Below are 21,252 nucleotides of genomic sequence, written 5' to 3'. Positions count from 1 at the left end.
GGTTTTTATAGTGTTTTGTGTGCCGCGCATGTGCTGCTTACTTTATACTGGTCTACCGTGAGAATTGACAGCATAGGCTCATTTCTTCAGTCCCTCCAGTTAAATGGCATCAGGCTTGCAACACCTGGGAGTTAAGCGACAGGGATGAAGGATTATGCAGGAAACTCAGAAATGGGGATGTTTCGTTCCACAGTGGTGATTGACATTAATGGCAAAACACACAAGAAAACACCCACCCCAGAGGTGACTCCACTCCCTCTGCTTGCTCTCAGTGGCCTGGGTCACCAGAGTCTACATCTCTTTCCTCTTCACCCCCACCCCACCCACAACCCTGCCTTGACACCCCCCTTATACGAGTCTGCCATTCTGACCGCCCCCCTCCATCAGTTGGGTTCCATATTGGACACTGCAAGTGCGGGACAATGACAGAACATCTGCGCCATTATATATATTTTTGTGGGTTGTGTGTCTCCAGTCATCCATGCCCACCCCCTTCCCTCCCACCCACCCCCAAATACATCCAGCTCTTCCTCCCAGCTCTTCCTTCCCCTTGCGGTTCCCCCTCCCTCCCTCAAACACACGAGATGCTGTCACCAACCAATTCTTCACATTCACAAACAACGAAAGCAGAGGACAGTCCCGATCCGTCAGTCAACACGTTGCACTTGGAGGCAGCCGCCGCTGCCGCCATCGCCACCACCACTGCCACGTCAGCCGCCTGCCATCATCACAATCATCATCTTCTTCTTCTTCTTCTTTTGGAGCTGTCAGTCCAAAGTGTCATGTGCCCGCCCCAGCGGGGAGTGGGGCGCCTTTACCTTGAGGCTTCTTCTTTCAGCTCCTTGTTCTTCCGGACCTCCTCAGCATGCTTGTCCTGTGGAGACACCGCCAAGGTGAGGGGATGGTCACTTGCTCAGGTGGCTTCCAAACTGGGTTAAACATATTTACAGAGGAGGGTGTGGACAGATGCATTATGGTCATATCCGGCACGCTTTTAACTTGCACAATTTCAACCATGAGCAGCTGAAAGGGGTTGAAATCGCACGAGTTAAATGCAAGCAAGGCAGAGAGAATTAAAGGTTTGTTCGCACCAGGTCTGCTTTGGCTTACTCAGCGCATAAAGAGCTTTTACGATATGATAATCTTTATTGTCATTGTCCCATACAGAACAACGAAATTGAAAAATATACATAAGACATTCAAAACCCAACAAGCCTGCTACCCCAGCTATCCCAGCCTGGTTAGCCTCCTAAAAACTCTGATACCCCATTTTTAAATGCAATATACTCCCATAGAGACTCCTTACACGGCGTTTAAAACCCAAATCACATTTGGATAGAAACTGTTTCTCAGGCAGCTAGTCCTAGTCTTTATAACTCTGTACCTTCTTCCAGAAGGCAGAAGCTGAAAGAGAACATTTCCGGGGTGCGCACTATCCTGCGCTATCTCTGCAGCTTTCTTATGGCACTTGGAAACGTAGATTTGATGCAAGGTGGGAAGAGTGCACCCAATTATTCTCTCCGCAGTCTTGACAACCCTTGACAGTCCCACAAGCTCTTGTGTGAGCATCCCTAGGCTTCTAGATCCAGTGTACAGAGATGGCCTTGCAGAAAGCTTAAAAACTCTTTCCGTGCCAGATCTGTTCGGGTTGCCCCACGTGAAAAAAGCTGAGACTTTCTCCTTTCCTTGCTGGGCAAGAACCACTCAGTGTTCAGACTCTGGGAATGCTGGGTGCAGAACCCTTGGAACCAAAACTCTGATTCCAATGCAATTGTACTGTGTAAGTATTTTAAAAATTGTTCTGATATTGCAGTGGTTCTCAACCTGTGGGTCCCCACAAGTTGTTGGACTACAACTCCCACCATCCCTAGCTAGCAAGGCCAGAGCTTAGGGATGATGGGAGTTGTAGTCCAACAACATCTGGGGACCCACAGGTTGAGATCCGCTGAATCAGTGTGGTATCCAATAGGTCCGTTCTAGTGCAAGGATTGCCCACCTAGTTCAACATCCTCTTCTCACTGTGGCCAACTAGATGCCTGTGGAAACCAGGAGGCAGGACCCGAGTTCAAGAGCCCTCTTCCCTCCTGAAGTTTCCAGGAACTGGGATTCAGAAACAGTGCTGCCTCCATCCTGCAAATCTCTCTGACATAGCCCAACCCACACCTCCCGCAGCTCTTGTTGTTGCAGCTGCCCCCTCCTCACCTTCTCCTGCAAGCGTTCCAACATAGCAGCTAGATGTGCCTCCCGGTTCTCCTTGTTGGACTCCATCTTCTGCATCAGCCTCTCCTTGGCCGTCTTGATGAAGTTGTTGTTCTCCTCGATGGCTTTCTGAATGACCTCTCTCTCATGCTCTCGCTTCCCCGCCAGGTGCTTCAGCAGCTCTGCTTCCTGGTACTAAACTCACAAGGCAAGACAAGACATCAAGGACAGTCATCCTTTGACACAATTCCAACTGTTGGGAGGCGATCTTCCCAATTTCCCACATGTCAAAGATGCTTCTAAGCCTCTCCCCGGTGCTTACTGTGCATGTGAGGGGCAGGGGGCAAAAGAATTAAAGTTCTAATTCTGCTTGCGTCTTGCTTCTAAACTGACTGTACTTTCCGCAGAATTCTAAGGAAAAACCATCTTCCGCAGAAACTGCTGCTTGCCTTCTATCACTGTGCCATTGAGAGCGTGCTCACTTATGGCTTATGTGTGTGGTACGGAAGCTGTACTACCCAGGACAGGATGGGGTTGTGCAGAGTTGTTAAGGCAGCAGAGAGCATTGTTGGCTGCCCACTCTCCACCTTAGAGCAGATTTATGCCACAAGGTGCCATAGGAAGGCACTGGACATAGTAAAAGATCCATCGCATCCTGGTCACTGTCTCTTCGAGCTCCTGCCGTCGGGACGGAGATACAGGATGATGAAGACAAGAACGAGCCGTCTTAAGAACAGCTTCTTCTCCAGAGCGATCTCAGCCCTGAATGGGAAGCCTGGACTTTGAAAGTCATCTAATCTTCCTTGCTGTACTATACTGTATTGTTTAATTAGTGTTTTTATGGAGCAGTCAAGTAATTTCGTTGTCCCTGAGAGGGGGCAATGACAATAAAGATATTATTATTATTATTATTATTATTATTATTATTATTATTATTATTATTATTGATTGAGGGCTGCAGAAGGGGGATCTGCAACTGCATTACAGCCTTCCTGCTCTTTTGTTGTCGCCTGTGAAATGGCTTTGGAATCCACTCATTTCTTTCCCCTGCATGGAGTCCTACACATTTCAGAATGACTCCCCCATATCAAATGGGAAAAGTCTGTTGGATCAGGCCAATGACCCACCTAGTCCAGCCACCTGGCTGACCAAATGCACGTGGGAAACCCACAAGCAGGATTTGAACACAAGACCCCTCTCCCCTCCTGTGGCTTCCAGCAACTTGGATTCAGAAGCACTGCTGCCTCTATGGAGGCAGAGCAGAGCCAATGTGGCTAGTAGCCATCAATAGTTAAAAAGGGTTAAAAATCTGGGTAAGATTGCTGAGTGGTTATCAAAGTGCATTTGCACCCAAGTGTGTTCAGCCCTGTGGGTGGGGTTATAGGAAGCGAGCTACTCAGCACTGCTGAATCTCTTTCCAGACAGGAAGCAGTCAGCAGCTACCACTTCCCACACATATGGAACAGGAAAGGGGTTAATGCTGGATCTGGTTACTCTGACTAGAAGGAAACTGAGCCATGGACAGGAATTCATTCATCTCTGACATCCGGCTGTTGTGGCTGGCAAGGCCCATTCTTGAGTATCTGCCAAGGTCAGGCAGGGAGACAGAGAGATGCCACCTAATGGCTGATCAATAATTCACTGGCTGGCAAACCACACACATTTCCTCATTGCGGGAGCCTTCTTTGTATCATCAACACACAGTGCCTTTTTGACCTCAAAATGCTTTGGTAGCTGTCAGGGGCTCAGGAGCAGAAGCACAGGGGAGAGAGCAAATAGAGAGCGGAGGAGAGGAATCCGAGGGGAGCGTAGGGGAGTATGACAGTGACCCGAGAGATTCCATGAGCTTCTCCAGCGAATCAGAAGATTCCCAGAAGGGGGCGCCTATGGTAAGGACAAGGGGGGTCCCAGGGGGGACGCTCCAGAAACAAGGGGCCAGCGGGGACTCCCAAGGGAGCAGCGGAGGATCAGGACCAGCTCCCCCACCAGAGCGCAGTGGGGGGGAAGAGTCACATGAGTCAGGACCAGCCTCTCCTCCAGCGGGGAGAGAAAATGAGTCAGGGATAACCACGCCCCCATCGGAAAGTGGGGAAACGGAGGGAAGGCCAGGTCCAGCTAGCCTCCCCGAAGGAGGGAGCAGTGACACAAGTGTAACGGTCAGAAGGAAAGTGGGAGGCTGCGCGCGCGCGCCAAGTTCAAATGTGCAGGAGCGCGGGACAGCAGAAAACCCGGATTGGGAGCCAGGTCCAAAAGCCCGAAGGAGGGAGGGGGAAGAGTCAGGGGACTCAGCATCAGAGGAGTCTAGGAAGGGTGAGACTCCGACTAGCAGGCGGACCCAGAGAAGGAAGGAACAGAGGAAGAGGTGGAGTAAGGCTAGAAACTTAAACTGGTGTCAGGGGGGAGGAGATTCAGATGGAGCTTCGGCGGTCTAAGGTACAGACGTAGCGTTGCACGCTGCGCGTGTGGAAGTGAAACTGAACTTCAATAAAGACTTTTATACTAAAGAAAGAAGCAGCGTTGGTCTTGTGTGAGCTGGGACCTTGGGCAGCGCTGACAGTAGCGTTTTGGAGAACTGATTTTTCTGGGTCTGACGTCAGCCTCCTCCTTTGAAGCACCCCAGTTGGGAAGCTTCTTAAAGCACTTTTGCATACCGCACTTTGCAGGCGTCTTTACCTGCATGCTATGCAGGCAGCATGAACAAGCCTGAGACCCTCCCTGCCCGCAGACTGTCTCGCCAGAGTGGTGCATGCTCTAGTTATCTCCCGCTTGGGCTACTGCAATGCACTTTACATGGGGCTCCCTTTGAAGGTGACCCAGAAACTGCAACTAATCCAGAATGCGGCAGCTAGACTAGTGACAGGGAGTGGTTGCCGAGTGGCACCTCGGATTACATATGCTTCAGGTTACAGATGCTTCAGGTTACAGACTCCGCTAATCCAGAAATAGTGCTTCAGGTTAAGAACTTTGCTTCAGGATGAGAACAGAAATTGTGCTCCGGTGGCATGGCAGCAGCGGGAGGACCCATTAGCTAAAGTGGTGCTTCAGGTTAAGAACAGTTTCAGGTTAAGAATGGACCTCCAGAACGAATTAAGTACTTAACCCGAGGTACCACTGTAACATTGGTCCTGAAAGACCTACATTGGCTCCCAGTACGTTTCCAAGCACAATTCAAAGTGTTGGTGCTGACCTTTAAAGCCCTAAACAGCCTCAGCCCAGTATACCTGAAAGAGCATCTCCACCCCCATCGCTCAGGCCGGACACTGAGGTCCAGCGCCGAAGGCCTTCTGGCGGTTCCCTCACTGCAAGAAGTGAGGTTACAGAGAACCAGGCAGAGGGCCTTCTTGGTGGTGGCACCCGCCCGCCCTGTGGAACGCCCTCCCATCAGATGTCAAGGAGATAAAGAATGACACAACTTTTAGAAGACAACTGAAGGCAGCCCGGTGTCTGGAAGTTTTTAATGTTTGACATTTAGCATGTTTTTATATGTACTGTAAGCCGCCCAGAGTGGCTGTGGAAACTCAGCCAGATGGACGGGGTATAAATAATAAAAATTATTATTATTATTATTATTATTATTATTATTATTATTATTATTATTAAATTGGGCACAGAGAGGGCAAGTCCTCTGTAGCTAACAAACATTAGTTTCTTTGTTCCCTCCCCTTTCAGTGACCACCATACTGCTTTTAAATCCCCCTTTGTGAGTTTATTACCAGAGGTTTGTTAGCATAGGACTACTGTGTAGCCTATACTGTGTAGCCTATACTGTGCATAGGACTGTGTCGGCCCAGAGACTCCCTTCCCTTGCACCAAGGCAGGAACTTTATGACTACATTACAAAACCAAAAGAACAAGATGACTATGAAGGTGGTAGAGTCTCCTTCATAGGAGGTTTTACAGCAGAGGTTGGATGCCTATCTATCATATATGATTAAGCTGAGATGCAATTTAGCTGAGATTCCTGCATCACAGGCGATTGGACTAGTCAACCCCTGGGGTCCCTTCTGAGTCTACAATTCTATGATTCTATGAAGATGGAAGTGTGCATACCACTGACCAAAGGAATGTGCCTGTCACAGAGAGGTAATGGAAAAGAAGGAGGTGGTTAGTCATGAACCAGCTTTATGGGTCTGCTTGCAGATGTTGAGAGCAGACTCATAAACTGCTCACCAATGAAAATGCTGGAAGGATGCAACTGGCCTGATGTGACATTTGAACCACTCCAGTTGCCCTTTTCCTGGCACATGGGGGAGAGTTCCCTACCCAGTCCCCTGTATGACCAAACCATATCCCGCCCCCTGAAAGGCCTGCCATGTTTGCCAAATGGGTGCTGAGGAAGGGCCTCACCTTGCGTCTCTCCTCAGCCGCTTCCAGCTTCTTCTGGATCTCTTCCAGGGAGGGGTCTCGCCGCCGGGGCAGAGAGGCATTGAATTCTGGGATCCCGTCAAAGGAGGGTGGCTTCAGGATGACCTCAAAGGACTGGCCGGAGGTGCGCTTGTTGAGCTCGATGACCTCCATGTCAGAAATGACACACCAAGTGAGGTCTACGGTGTCCACTGGAAGAGAAGAGGGAGGGAGAGGCTGGGATGTAATCATGCTAAAGAGCAAATGTGTTAATGGAGGGAATGATGCTGGGAATAGCTCAGGACATCCAGCTAGAGAAAGCACAGGAAGGGGTCTTATTCAGAGTCAGGCAACTGCCATTGAGCTTAGCACTGACTGGCAGCAGCTATCCAGTGTTTCAGACAGAAAGTCTCCCCTGGATATGTCACTGAGAACTGAACTTGGGAGCTTCCCTGGTTGCCAAACACCCGCCAGACACCCGCCAGACATCAGATGATATAATCCGGTCCCCACATTGGATCTGATTCCAATCAGAAGAGGAGGATTTAGGGCAGTGTGACCGGTTGCCCTGCACTGGGAGCTGAGCCGAGGGGGCGCTGCAGGGCGTCACAACTATGACATAGTGAATTGAGCAGAACGGAAGGCGAGAAGCAAGGGGCACCAAATTTTGGGCTCACAACGCACCACTGAAATTTGAAAGAACAAAGTCTGCCCCTGCAACCAGGCTGCTACCAACATGAGTTCCGTCCTGTGATAACAGATTGTGCGCTCTGGATCATGTTCCAAGAACATGAAAGATCTACATTGGCTCCCAGTACGTTTCCGAGCACAATTCAAAGTGTTGGTGCTGACCTTGAAAGCCCTAAACGGCCTCAGCCCAGTATACCTGAAGGAGCATCTCCACCCCCATCGTTCTGACCAGACACTGAGGTCCAGTGCCGAGGGCCTTCTGGTGGTTCCCTCCCTGCGAGAAGCCAAGTTACAGGGAACCAGGCAGAGAGCCTTCTTGGTAGTGACACCCACCCTGTGGAACACCCTCCCACCAGATGTCAAAGAGAAGAACAACTACTTTTAGAAGACATCTGAAGGCAGCCCTGTTTAGGGAAGCTTTTAATGTTTAACAGACCACTGTGTTTTAATACTTTGTGGGAAGCCGCCCAGGGTGGCTGGGGAGACCCAGCCAGATGGGTGGGGTATAAATTATTATTATTATTATTATTATTATTATTATTATTATTATTATTATTAAACCCTCAACAACATCACAGACATGGAGGAGATCTTCATCAAACAAGCAAGTTTGGGAAAGGCTTCCAGACTTCAGAGTAGAAAGCATGAACCCCACAAGAACAAAGAAAGAGCCCCTCCTCAGCATCTGGGGAACCTATTCTTCTCTCTACCACACTATTTTTCATTATTATCATTGTATTTATTAAATTTATATTCCACCCTTCATCTGAAGATCCCAGGGCAGTTCACTACAGGAAAAGGCTATGCTCCAGCTGCTTCTATCTCTGGGGTCACTAAATAAAAATGAAATAGGTGTTTGGAGAGGGAATGGACCATGATGTTTCTGTGGGATGTGAAAAAGAGCAGTCAAGTACAACATTCCTAGAGTGATCATGTTTACACATGGGGAGGAATGTTTGTCCAGCCAGCAGGTAAACTTCCTGTTTCCTTCTGGGCTGGGACAGACTTCCTCTGCATGTGACCAGAGGTGGGCGTGGCCTCACCTGTGCAGGTAATGACAAAAGCACAGGGCAGGGCGGCCATCTCCCTCTCTTTGACTACATGCATCAAAGAAGCAACATCTGCTTAGCCAAAGATGCCTCAGCCCAGAGAGGACAAAGGGACTGTCTCCTTATGAGATAGTTTCTAGGTGTATGTTACTTTTCTAAGCTAAGTCTGCCTTCTGGGATCCTATTGTGAACAGAATGATATGTGAGTAAACCTTTTTATACTTTTGTAGAAGACTGTGTCATGTCTTATCTTTTATGAGGGAATGAGGGGGAAATATCAGAACAGTTATTATAGAGGCTTTAGCAAGCCTGAGCAAACGCATCTGCTGTGAGTTTAAAAAGGGGAATGTTACTCTGCTAAATTGTGGAATTTGTTAACACAAGTTGGAAAAGGATATAACCAGACAATACATCCTCTCCTGCATCCCTGAACATTCCCACAGTTTCTCTCCTTGCCAGGAGCAGGCGCAAGGAGCGTCCAGCTGTTGTCAGACCTGAACCACTAACCTAGATTACATTCCTAACAAGACCAGGGTTGGCAGTGGATGCCTGGCTGCTTTGATCACTTGGGACCATCTCGACTACAGAGCAGCTTAAACCTAAGTGACATGTAAATGTCAAAACGATTCAATTTTTCACAAACTCCGTTTTATAAAAACATAATTTTTATAAAAGAAAAGAAGTGGAGCCTCTCCTGTGTTACTCGCAGGGTGTGGGCATGTCTGCTGGCATTGTCTAGAGTATAAGAATGCATAATGCATGTCTTAGATTCATAATATATCATCATATATAATATATTACCTTCAAGCCTTCTCAGAGCCCATGGGAAAGGGAGGCAGGGGGGGGTGCCATCCACCATTTGTGGAAAAGATCAGGGGCAGAAGGAGCAGAGCAAATGGGACACATAGGGCAGCAGGCCCAAACCCACAAGCGTCTGGGAGTTAATGGGCCGGTTGCCTCACTTACCTTCGTATTTATAAGATGGTTTGTTTAAGGGGTCTGAGAGGAAGCAGGAACAGAAGAGAGACACTAAAGGGAGCTCCTTCATTTTTTCTTTGTAGGCTGCAGGGAGGGGAAAAACACTTTGTCAGGAAAGGTCAAAGTCCAACAGGCTCCCATCCATACAACTGCCATCCATACAACTGCCTGGCCTCTTCTTCCTCCTCCTTATCTTGCTGATTCCCTTGTAGGACGGGGACAGGGCCGGTACACCCATAAGGTGGACTGAGAAAGCTGCCTCAGGTGGCAGAAAGCCACGAGGCAGTGCCCCTGCCCATTGGAAGTTGACACTTTTCCGTTGGCAGAGAGGTGGTGGTGCTTTCAGATGAGATCTTGTGAGATCTTGCTGAAATCTCACACATTCTGCAAGATCTTACCAAAATATTGGATTATCTCATGCTTTCTGTGCATAGCTGTCAACGTTTCCTTTTTTTAAAAGGGAAATTCCCTTATTCCGAATAGGATACCTCACAAGAAAAGGGAAAAGTTGACAGCTATGCCTCTGTTGGGACGCGGGTGGCGCTGTGGGATAAACCACAGAGCCTAGGACTTGCCGATCAGAAGGTCGGCGGTTCGAATCCCCGCGACGGGGTGAGCTCCCATTGCTTGGTCCCAGCTCCTGCCAACCTAGCAGTTTGAAAGCAAATCAAAGTGCAAGTAGATAAATAGGTACCCTGGATGGGGACAAAACTAGAACGAGTCAGCTCTGCCTGTCATTAGCTCTGGTGGCACCTTCTGATGGTCTCCCTGCCTTCTGACCCACCCGTCCCAAGGGGCAAAGAGCAGCAGGGGTGCTATAGTCCCATGTTTTAGTCATGGGCTTGGTGGAAGCATTTGACCATTGGTTGTGCAATGTGGGAAGGAAGATGCTGGCCTTTTTGACCGATCCAAGACAAGGGTCTTCTTATCTTCTCCATGGACCTGCTTATCGACCAAGCAGCGAGAGCACTCGGGTTTCCATACCTGCCAGCGTCATGGTGCCTGGTGTTCTGGGCCTCGTGCTGTCCGAGCGCGTATCCGAGTAGGCAAAGATCGTGTCCTGCTTGCAAGCTGTGGAGACATGAAAGAAAGCAAATGCACAAGGGTGAATTTAGTTACCGGGTTGTACTTTGAACTTTTCCAGGAAAAAAGGGGGAAACATAATGTCAAGATGCTACAGTTGGTATGCTGAAGAAAGGAAAAACCAATGGTGGTATCTAGCTTTGGCAGAGCTATTTCACAGTTACCATAATATAGATATTAAATATAATATAATATAATATAATATAATATAATATAATATAATATAATATAATAATATAATATAATATAATATAATATAATATAATATAATATAATATAATAATATAGATATTATTGCACCCAGTAAACCAGATTCTAGGCTGGGTTCTGCAACAATGCAAAAGGTGATTGGTACAAATTAATAGCATTTGAATATTTAACCCCCTTATTTCTGTTTCTGAAAGTGTGAGGAGAGGTGAAGAGCTCTGTCAGGCAGTGAAATGTTCACCCCGATCCAGCAGGCTTTTACTGCGTCTCTCTGTTCAATCCCAGTTAAGAGCCTACCACTCACCAATAAACTTCTTCACTTGTTTTCCAGAGACCTTTCTATGTAAGGGCTGGTTCGAACAACTGCCTTCCCCTCTACAATTGTGAAGCGTTGATTTTGTTGATCAGGTCTTGTTTGCAAGAATGCAGCTACTCACAGCAAGACCATTACTAACTCGATGCATTTTTGGTTCAACCTTCGCACCCCCACTGGAGCAAGTAATAATATCGCTGTTCTTCAGAAGTTTAATATCCCCAAATGATTTTCTCCTCCCTTGGAAAAGATACAGGGATAGGGAGAATGGCCTAATGAGCACTTGGTCTATGTTCAGAGGCTGTGTAAAGCTAAGAACATGTGGGTTATTGTAGCCAATGCAGGTATCTCTGCTCCATTTGGCAAAGATAGCTTTCTGGAGTTAGAATCATAGAGTTGTAGAGTTGGAAGGGACCCAAAGGGCCCCTACAATGAGAATGGCACTCTAACCAACACAGACACAAGAGGCCACCTGACAGTGTGAATCAGCGCTTGGAAGGGAATGGTACCAGATCTCTGATGACCCCAGTTAACATGGCCCTTACAGCTAGGGAGGGAAAACAGAGTCTAGACAATGGGAGCCATTCGGTACCATACACAGGGTGGAGAAGCAGCTGCTCTGCGGAGAAGAGATAGAAGGAATTGTCCTTTTAAAAGTTATCATGGACCTCTGGGCCCTACACTCATGTCTCGAAAGGTGAGCAGAGCAAAGCATCTAACCAAAATGTCATGGGACAAGGAGTGGGGGATGAGATATCAAAGAGAAATCATGAGGTTTCATTATTACTTTTTTGTGGTCAGCCAGCCTACGGTCTTGAAGCGGTCTGACTTTTAGTGTGCCATGTAGTCTGACGTTGTTGTTGTTTAGTCGTGTCCGCCTCTTCGTGACCCCATTGACCAGAGCATGCCAGGCACTCCTGTCTTCCACTGCCTCCTGCAGTTTGGTCAAACTCATGATGGTAGCTTCAAGAACACTGTTCAACCATCTCGTCCTCTGTCGTCCCCTTCTCCTTATGCCCTCAATCTTTCCCAACATCAGGGTCTTTTCCAGGGAGTCTTCTCTTCTCATGAGGTGGCCAAAGTCTTGGAGCCTCAGCTTCAGGATCTGTCCTTCCAGTGAGCGCTCAGGGCTGATTTCCTTCAGAATGGAGAGGTTTGATCTTCTTGCAGTCCATGGGACTCTCAAGAGTCTCCTCCAGCACCGTAATTCAAAAGCATCAATTCTTCGGTGATCAGCTTCTTTATGGTCCAGCTCTCACTTCCATACAACACTACTGGGAAAACCATAGCTTTCACTATACGGACCTTTGTTGGCAAGGTGATGTCTCTGACTTAGGGGTAGCCAATGTGGTGCCCTATGGAAGTGGCTGGGCCACAACTCCCATCAGCCCCAGCCAGCACAGCCCATGGTAGAGGATGCTGGGAGTTATAGCCACATATGTCTTGAAGGTGCCCCGCTTGCTTACCCCGTTCCAGCAAAATACAGCTGGGCTAGGCTTTCTGCTGGGAACTTCTGCAGCAGGCACGATACGTCTGGGGCATTTGCATGACCTCCAAACCTACATCCCAGCTGGACAAAATCCATATATAGCTGTAGATGCTCTGGCAACAGGCTTCAGAGCAGAATCAGGCAGCTAAGCCTCCATTGCCTTCCCATCTGACACAGCTTCTGTCAAAGTTCTTCCCACTCACTGGTTATATAAGACTCAGCAGGCTGCAGCTGCAGAGAGACCTTCCCAGCCTACAATGAGGGGGGGAGTCCCAGTCTGTTCACAAGTGATGCTCAGATCCGGTTTTGTGCTCAAAGGCACATCGGCCATAACCTGTGTTATGCCCTCTTCCTGCACCGCATTAGCAACACACATGTCCCAAAACCATCATTTCCGCCACACGTGAAAAGGGGCTGGGGCCTTCCAGCCAGCTATTGCTGGCTACTAGCCATGCTGGCTAGGCTCTGCCTCCTTCAATGCTTCTGAATACCAGTTGCTTGAAAGAGCAGGAGGAGAGAGGGCTCCTGAGCTCAAATCCTGCTTGTGGGGCTCCCAGAAGGGGCATCTGGTTGGCCACTGTGAGAACAGGAGGTTGGACTAGAAGGGCCATTGGCCTGATCCTGCATAGTGCAAGTGAGGGAAAGCTACCAAGTGTAGGGTCGGGCACAGAGCACAGAGTCCTTCTGAGAATGGGACCAGAAGCCATCTTTGCAAATGGAAGTTGACATCCCTTTTGCTGTGACAGTGGCAGTGGGCTGAAATTGGGGGCATCAGCAGCAGGGAGGGGTGCTTCCCCCCACACACACCTGATCAATTGTGACACTTGACTACAGCACATAGTGGTGCAGCTATCACAGGATTGAGGGGTAAGAACATGCTCAAGACCACTGCTTTCTTTACTGTTGCTTCATCCTATCCTTCCAGGGTTGCATCGTGGCACGTGGCACGGAAAGCAGACATTGAGGACAAGGTTCTGGTGAGCCCTAGCTTGTTTTCATTCTAAATATATTTTTAATTCTCTTCCTTAGCCACCTCGGATGCATAAAGCCCTGCTCTTAAGCTCCTCCAGGTGTCTGGAAGCTGGCTGGTGGTGAGGAATGGGACTCTGTACATGTTCAAAAGAAATCATGCCGTCCCACCTTGTCCTACGAGTTCCTCTGGCAAAGCTTCCCACAAGCAAAGCTTGATGGCAAGAGGTGTTTGACAGTGGAACCGATTCCCTCAGAAGGTGTGGACTCTCCTTTGAAGGCTTTTAAAGAGAGGATGGATGGCCACCTGTCAGTAGTGATCCCTGATTTGCAGGAGTTGGACTAGATGAGCCTTGGGTATCCCTTCCACCTCTACAGTTCCAGGATTCAACCCCACCACCAGACAAGACACTCAGATGGCTTCTTCCTTTCCACGATGCTCAGCACCCACCCCTCTCATTCCAGGAGCGCTAATTGTGGCTGACAGGCCACCCCTTCCTTTGTCATGACTTCGCAAGCGGCTTTGTCAACAGCTGCGGGGGCTTATCTTTGGCTCTAACGAGATGATGAGTATGAAAATCTCCTTTAGGAAAAGGCCAGCTTGGAGGTGTGGGCGGGGTTGGGCGAGAAACGAACTAACTAGGGTGGCCACCTACACAGAAAGGGGACAGGAGGAGAAATAGATTCATTGGTGCCAAGAGGAAAGCGCAGGCGCAAATTCAGAAACAAGGAGCAGTGGGGAAGACTGTGACTTTGTTCTTCCTCAGTCTGCTGTCCATCATGTGTTAATTGCTGATGGGCAACTTTCACCCCACGCCTTCAAACAGAAGATGCCTTCACTGAGAGGACTGTCCTCTGCTAGAACAAGTGGTGCTGATGTGAGAGGGAGAGGCAAGGGAGAGCGAGGACGCTGCCCATCTTTGCAGTGGTTCCGCCGCGGATGCTCCTCCGGAGCTTAATGAATAAGGGATTGCGGAGGAAACAACAGCCCTGTATAATATAGGATGAGCTCATTCGAGCTGCAAACAGGCAGGGCATGACGGGAGAGACCTCGCTTTGCAGCCACCTACAAAATGGAAGCTCCACAGCACGCCTTTGCATGCATGTGTTAAGTATTGGGGGGGGGGTTCATTGGCTTTCCCCCCCTGCCACATCCCCCAAAACTCATCGCTCGCAGCACGCAGGCACCCGGCAGAAATTAAGGAAATAGCAATGTGCATGCAGTGAGAAGGATAAAAACCAACTTACAATCCCCCCCCCTCATCCAGCAATTATCCTATTCCACCACCACCACCCAGAAATAATCGTTTGCACACTTGGCAAAAAAGGAATGTGGAAGAATGAGTGGCATAGCTGTCAACTTTTCCCTTTTCTTGCGAGGAATCCTATTTGGAATAAGGGAATTTCCCTTTAAAAAAAGGGAAACGTTGACAGCTATGGTGAGTGGCTCTTGCCACATGTTCAGCCTCCGTGCTTGGATGTCAGACTCCAGGAGAAGCAAAGATCGCCCTCTGAAAATATTCTTATTATTTTTAAATACCCTCCTTTGGCTTCGTACACAGCAGGTTTGCAAAAGCGAGCGAGCGAAATTTCTCCCCTTGGAAGCGTCTTTATCAGGAACTCAGCCCCTCCGCCCCTTTCCAAGGAATTCCAGCGCCCACTCCTGCCTTGATTTCAGGAAGGGGGTCTCTCTCCCCACCCACCCTTGACAAGCAAGGCATTGCAGTTTCTCTTGAATGACAGGCGAGAGAGCAGCTGCCTCTACTTCCCTTTTGGCATGCCTCGTGGAAACAAAAGTAAGGATTTGGTGACGTAAGGGTGGAAGATGGCTCTGGTGGCAGCCACCAGTTCCCCTCTAGCTTAAACACCGCCGTCAGTCACAGAGGAAAAGCCTGGGGAGGGATAGAGGCTATTGTACATGACCCCACCCCAATTCGTACAGCACCCCCAGCCCCTTGCAGACATGGTGCATGTAACATGTTTGTTGGGAAATCCACAGCCAAAAGAGCACACACGTGCAATCATCCACATTTGCATACTTTCATTTCTCCTCTGGAGCGGAGGGGGAAGCACTCTGCACATGCTCTCTAGAGCCACTTCACTATGACTGCTTTGCTAGTTCAAAGACTCGACCATTACAGTTAAAGCTGGTCCTTCTTCAGCTAAACCCCAGAGAGCCCTGACTAATAAATATTAAGCCCCGATGTGGTCTTTTTCTGCAGGAAAAGTACCATGCGGAAGTGAACTGAGGCTAGGCTGAATATGACCTGTAGGAGTAAAAAGTAAAGCGATGGGTCGTAAGCAGGAGTTTGGTTAAAGAGGTCTGCCCTCCCCCCTCCAAGAAATGGAACAGTTTTTTGGGATCGCCTGTTGCTGCCCAGAAGAACCAGGGGAAGGAGGTTTGTTAAGCAGCGAAGAGAAGATTCTGCCTATCAGCCTGGAGAGCAATGACTAACTGGGATGGGAGGATTACAGAGTCAGGAGCTGAGTGCCAATTCTGTGCACATTGTTGAGACCACAGGCACTCCACGCTGCTGCCCCCTGAAATTAGGCATCTGGGCAATCCAGATTCTGTACAAGGGAAGCTGGATCCTGCAATCAAGGAATATAATGCAAACGGGGAAAACTGTAGCATGCTCTTAGGGCTTTTGTTTCGTTCGTTTTCTTTCCTGCATAGTTTTGGTTTTGCTGGGCAAGAGGGAACTCAGCGGGGCACTAAAAGCCCCACCCTTGACCACAGGAAACCTTCTGCAGCCCCTCCTCTGATGTCAGCAAGCAAGTGCTGCTCACCCACTTGCTCCCACAGGGACCAGAAAATCACTATTTTTAGGTGAGAGTGGAGAAATTTCCTGCTCTCCCACGAAACTGTGATGGCAGGCAGCCCTGCTCATCGTCGCTGGGTCTGCATTATGGTGTGTTAATTGCAAGTGTGGAAGTAGAAGAAGGAAGAGCAGTCAGGAAAAGAGAGAGACATAAATGCCACACACCCCCGCCAAAAAAAGTGCTGACTTCCAATGAAAACTGACCAGATTTTGACTTTCTTTTCTTAAAGCTACACTGGCATCTCTGTGGATGTCCCTGAAGCCACGAGGCGCCCAACCCGTTTTGACAGCCTTTCATATTGCATTGAGAGAAACAAAACCGTCTTGTTGGAACCACAGACGGGTTATCTTATAGTGACTGCAACAAATGGAAAGCAACAATTTCTTCTTATATGGGTATATTAGGCACTCTCACTCACACCCACATACACGCAAACCCCTAAGTCGTGAGATGTAGGAAGGGAAGGAGGGGCAAAGCACGGGGGGGGGCAGTTGGATGCCCAATGCAAGCACATGGTGACAAAAAGAAAATGTGGTAGATTAAGAGATGGATGAATAATAATGTGCTTGATAAAAGGCGAGCATAGCGTGGCAAGAAAAAGGAATACAGAGCCATTTAAATAGAAATAACCACAAGATGTACTATAGAAATTTATATTACTTTCCCTCTCTCTCTCTCTCTATATATATATCTGCAGAAAGGATAGATAGATAGATGATAGATAGACAGATAGATTAGATAGATAGATTGATAGATGATAGATAGATAGATAGATAGATAGATGATAGATAGATAGATGATAGATAGATAGATAGATAGATAGATGATAGATAGATAGATAGATGATAGATAGATAGATAGATAGATAGATAGATGATAGATAGATAGATAGATAGATGATAGATAGATAGATAGATAGATAGATGATAGATAGATAGATAGATGATAGAGATAGACAGATAGATAACTAGACAGACAGGAGGGTGCAGAAAATTTTACGCTGACTTCCCAAAGCCAACGGGCATAAGGTGTGCTGGGGTCCTGCCCCATCACAGCCTTTCCCATGCCTACCCCTCCTCAAACTCTAGCCCCTGCTTTTGAGGGTCCAGCATTTGCCCCCCTGCCCCAGGAAATAACTTCAATGCTAGGGAGAAATAGTATTTAGTTCCTCGGTTCGCTCCCCACTTCCCTGGCCTTTACTTGCCTTTGCAGCTGCTTGTGGGGTGCCCTCTCCTGAGCCTGATGCTACTCACCCCCTTGCCAGATCGACACCTGGTCCAGCCGCTCCCAGCCTCTCACTCGCTTCCTTCCAGGAAAAGATGCTAAAAGATCCACTTAGCATCCGCCAGGCTGCCAAGCTCTCACCATGACATCACCTCCGAGCCAGCCGATTGGCTGCGCTCATGAGGCCTGCTGATTGGGCAGCATCTTCATGGGAATACAGAATCGCCTGAGTAACTCCTCGGGTGAGCCAGGTGTGCCGGGATGATGTCACACACACAAAAAGCTATTTCCAAGATGCAGAAGGACAAGACAGGCAGTGCGCTTGCTTAGGAAGGAAAAGGTGCTCCAGGGACAATATAGGTCATCTCCATGGATGCCGCGAAGACACGATAAACCCTTCTATAGCAAAGCAGCAATTGTTATCCAACTCAGTACAGAGAAGAAGCATATCTGGGCAGTAAATGATTGTTGCCACATCTCTGCCCAGAACAAGCTAAGACTGAGCATCTTTTGGAAGTAGTGTTAGGGGTTAAAAAAATTGCTTTGCCTGGATTTTATTTCTTCAACCAGGGTGAAGCTGCTAAGTTGATGAGCAGGGGAAGAACTGTCCTTAGTGCACTTTTTGTATACAGTGGTACCTTGGGTTACATACGCTTCAGGTTACAGACTCCGCTAACCCAGAAATAGGACCTCGGGTTAAGAACTTTGCTTCAGGTTAAGAACAGAAATCGTGCTGCAGCAGCGTGGCAGCAGCAGGAGGCCCCATTAGCTAAAGTGGTGCTTCAGGTTAAGAACAGTTTCAGGTTAAGAACGGACCTCCGGAACGAATTAAGTACTTAACCCGAGGTACCACTGTATAATAATGTATTCCTAGGAGTTTTCCTATGGCTGTAGAAGCCAAGAGATTGTATTGGAAGTCCTCAGGTCAGAGGGGCCCCAATCTCAGCCTTTAAACATGTCAACTCACATTTTCACATGTAGGTAGGTGTGTATTGCATGGTGCGGTATTTTGGAGTGAGGTTGCTTTATTGGTCTTGTTGTTGTTTAGTCGTTTAGTCGTGTCCGCCTCTTCATGACCCCCTGGACCAGAGCACGCCAGGCACTCCTGTCTTCCACTGCCTCCCGCAGTTTGGTCAAACTCATGCTGGTAGCTTCGAGAACACTGTCCAACCATCTCGTCCTCTGTCGTCCCCTTCTCCTTGTGCCCTCCATCTTTCCCAGCATCAGGGTCTTTTCCAGGGAGTCTTCTCTTCTCATGAGGTGGCCAAAGTATTGGAGCCTCAGCTTCAGGATCTGTCCTTCCAGTGAGCACTCAGGGCTGATTTCCTTAAGAATGGAGATGTTGGATCTTCTTGCAGTCCATGGGACTCTCAAGAGTCTCCTCCAGCGCCATAATTCAAAAGCATAAATTCTTCGGTGATCAGCCTTCTTGATGGTCCAGCTCTCATTTCCATGCAGCACTACTGGGAAAACCACATCTTTAACTATACGGACCTTTGTTGGTCTTACTGGGTTGAATTATCTTTTTTAGATGCAATCCTCGCTGGGATTGAAGGGTGGGTAACAAACAGAATGAAAAGAATGAAAGCAAGCATATTAATACTGCTGCCGTAGATAGGAAGCTGCCTTCTGAGTCAGTTCATTGGCTGATCTAGCTCAGTATTGTAAACACCGACTGGTAGCCATGCTCCAGAGCTTCAGGCAGGTGACATTATCACCCTTACCTGTAGATGAGGAGACTGAAATTGGGAACTTTTGCATTTAAAGCTCTAGGACTGAGCTATAGCCCTTCCTCCTATGCGGCATACAAGCATATCTACTCTTGAGTAAGCTCCCTACTGTGGCATTCCAAGTTGCATGCTTTCCAGGAGAAGAAATCAGCTCCACCTCATAGGCAAGTTGATTGAAAGTACAGTTGCCAACTGATGGGGGCCTGTGTTGTGACTGTGCATTTAACAGCAGCTGAAATCAGTAGGGAGAGGTTTTCCTGGCACAGATAGCACTATCACTTCCTTGTTGTTTAAGGGCACAAGATTTTTTTAAAAAATTGGCAACCCTAACTGAAAGAGAAATGAAACAAAACAGAAAACAAAACAAAAAAATGATTTGAGGAGGAGGTGTCAAAGGAGTGAGGTTTTCAGTTCCAATCTCTTGAAAAACATCTCTCTTAGAAATTTGGTGGTTTTTATTTTTGTTGTTAAATGCATCCTGACCACCACCATACCTGGACTAACAAAGAAGGCAAGCAGGAAAAAGAACAAAAGGGCCACACAGGAAGACAATGGATTTGTTAAACTCGACAGCTCCACTCAGGCTGGTGGTGTGATCTGGCTGACCCAGCTACTGGTTTTCACCAGAGAGGTTTGCACAATTGTGCCTTTGACAAGGCAGCTGAAATAGTGATGATGGCCACCAGCTTGGGTGGCTTTTAAAAAGGGTTAAACAAATACAGGGAAGATAAAAGTTACCAAGGGTTACTAGGCAGGGTGGCTAGGTTTTATCTCCACTGTCAGAGCTCGTAATTTTTCTGAACACCAGTTTCTGAGAATTCCAGGAGGGGAGAGTGCTATTGTGCTCAGGTCCAGCTTGTGAGCTTCTCTGTGAGAACAGAGTGCTGGAGTAGCTAGTGTCTTATGTTCTTTGAATAGCCAACTGTTTCTGTCACCTAGCACACCAATTTCCAGATGCATGTACAATATTTCTTATACAGTGGTACTGTGCTGGTCCCGTGGGTTTCTGTGAGGCGTGGTCCGAGTCCAGTCCAAGGTCGAGGGTGCAGTATTGAGGCTGTCCGTCAAAGCTGAAGCTGGGTCCAAGGCAGGGAGTCGGGCGAGGTCAGGAGATCCGGCAGAACAGGGTGCAGGCCTGGCTACCAACAACGTTGCTCCCACAACTTGGGACTGATGCTGGCCGGCTTTTCTCTCCTCCGAGGCATAGGGCGGCCCCGGTCCACAAGTGACTCGCCTCTCCTGGCCTGGAGGCGAGCCCTCCTCCTGCAGGAACTTAGTTCCCTCCGCCTCTCTGCCCTGAGCCTCTGCAACTCAGGAGAGCCTGGAGGGTTACTGGACCTAGAGGCAACCTCAGCTTCTTCTGACGGGGCTGAGAGTGGAGCACCTGCAAGCAATGGGTCCTCCATCACCACAGGAGCCAGAGCAGACTCAGCTGATGCCTGCACCTGAGGATCCAGCACAGGTGAGGACCCTTCAGGTTAAAGCCCCAGCCCCGGCTCAGCTGGTTCTGGAGGCGGGGAATCTTCTGGAGGCGGGGAATCCTGTGCAGGCTGGGATTCCTCAGGTTCAGCCTCCGAGTCCGAATCCCAGGCCATCACAGGTACCTTGGTTTACAACCATAATCTGTACCGGAGGTCCAGTTGTCAACCAAAACAGGTTGTAACCCAAGGCGCACTTTCGCCAGTGGGGCCTCCCCCCCAAAATTGATTGTAATCCAAAAAAATGGGTTGTAATCAAAAAAAAAAAAGGGACACACACTTCCAGATTTGACGTGGTTGTAATCCAAAATGGTTGTAATCCAAAGTATTTGCAAACCAAGCTGCCACTGTATATGAGAAGCAGGCATGTTTATGCACACTCCAAACATGCCCATGCATTCCTTTGTTTGCATGCTTGAAGCATGACTGAAGTGCCACATGAAAATGTTATCATGTTGAAATGGGTCAGCCTCCATAGCATTTCAACTGAGCAGCACACAGCAGATGGAACTGTGGGATGTGAAACACATAGCAGTCATGTACAACATTCCTAGAGCGGACATGAAGAGGGATGTTCGTCCAGCCAGTAGAAAACTTCCTGTTTCCTCCTGAGCTGGGACAAACTTCCTCTGCATGTGCCTAGAGGTGGGCATGACCTTACCTGCCCAGGTAACAA

At 48.3% G+C, this 21,252-nt stretch overlaps 1 protein-coding gene across 2 annotated transcripts; it reads right to left on the bottom strand.

Annotated features, from left to right (window-relative positions):
- Positions 1-510: 510 nt before the first annotated feature.
- STMN4 (stathmin 4) lies at positions 511-17,621 on the bottom strand. 2 transcript variants are annotated; one of them, XM_053383827.1, is made up of 6 exons: positions 17,398-17,508; positions 10,245-10,331; positions 9,249-9,344; positions 6,547-6,755; positions 2,203-2,394; positions 511-874 (listed from the first exon to the last, which is right to left on the bottom strand). In XM_053383827.1, the coding sequence occupies exons 2-6, from the start codon at positions 10,255-10,257 to the stop codon at positions 815-817; spliced, it is 570 nt and encodes a 189-aa protein (XP_053239802.1). In that variant the 5' UTR covers positions 10,258-10,331; positions 17,398-17,508; the 3' UTR covers positions 511-814. The 2 variants fall into 2 exon arrangements, with proteins under 2 accessions (XP_053239802.1, XP_053239803.1); XM_053383828.1 differs by having other exon boundaries at positions 826-929; positions 17,398-17,621.
- Positions 17,622-21,252: the final 3,631 nt, after the last annotated feature.

This window comes from Podarcis raffonei, chromosome 3 (assembly GCF_027172205.1).
Source record: "Podarcis raffonei isolate rPodRaf1 chromosome 3, rPodRaf1.pri, whole genome shotgun sequence".
Lineage (NCBI taxonomy): Eukaryota > Metazoa > Chordata > Lepidosauria > Squamata > Lacertidae > Podarcis > Podarcis raffonei.
Note: the sequence above shows the minus strand (reverse complement) of the source record. Positions and strands in the feature narration are given on the sequence as shown.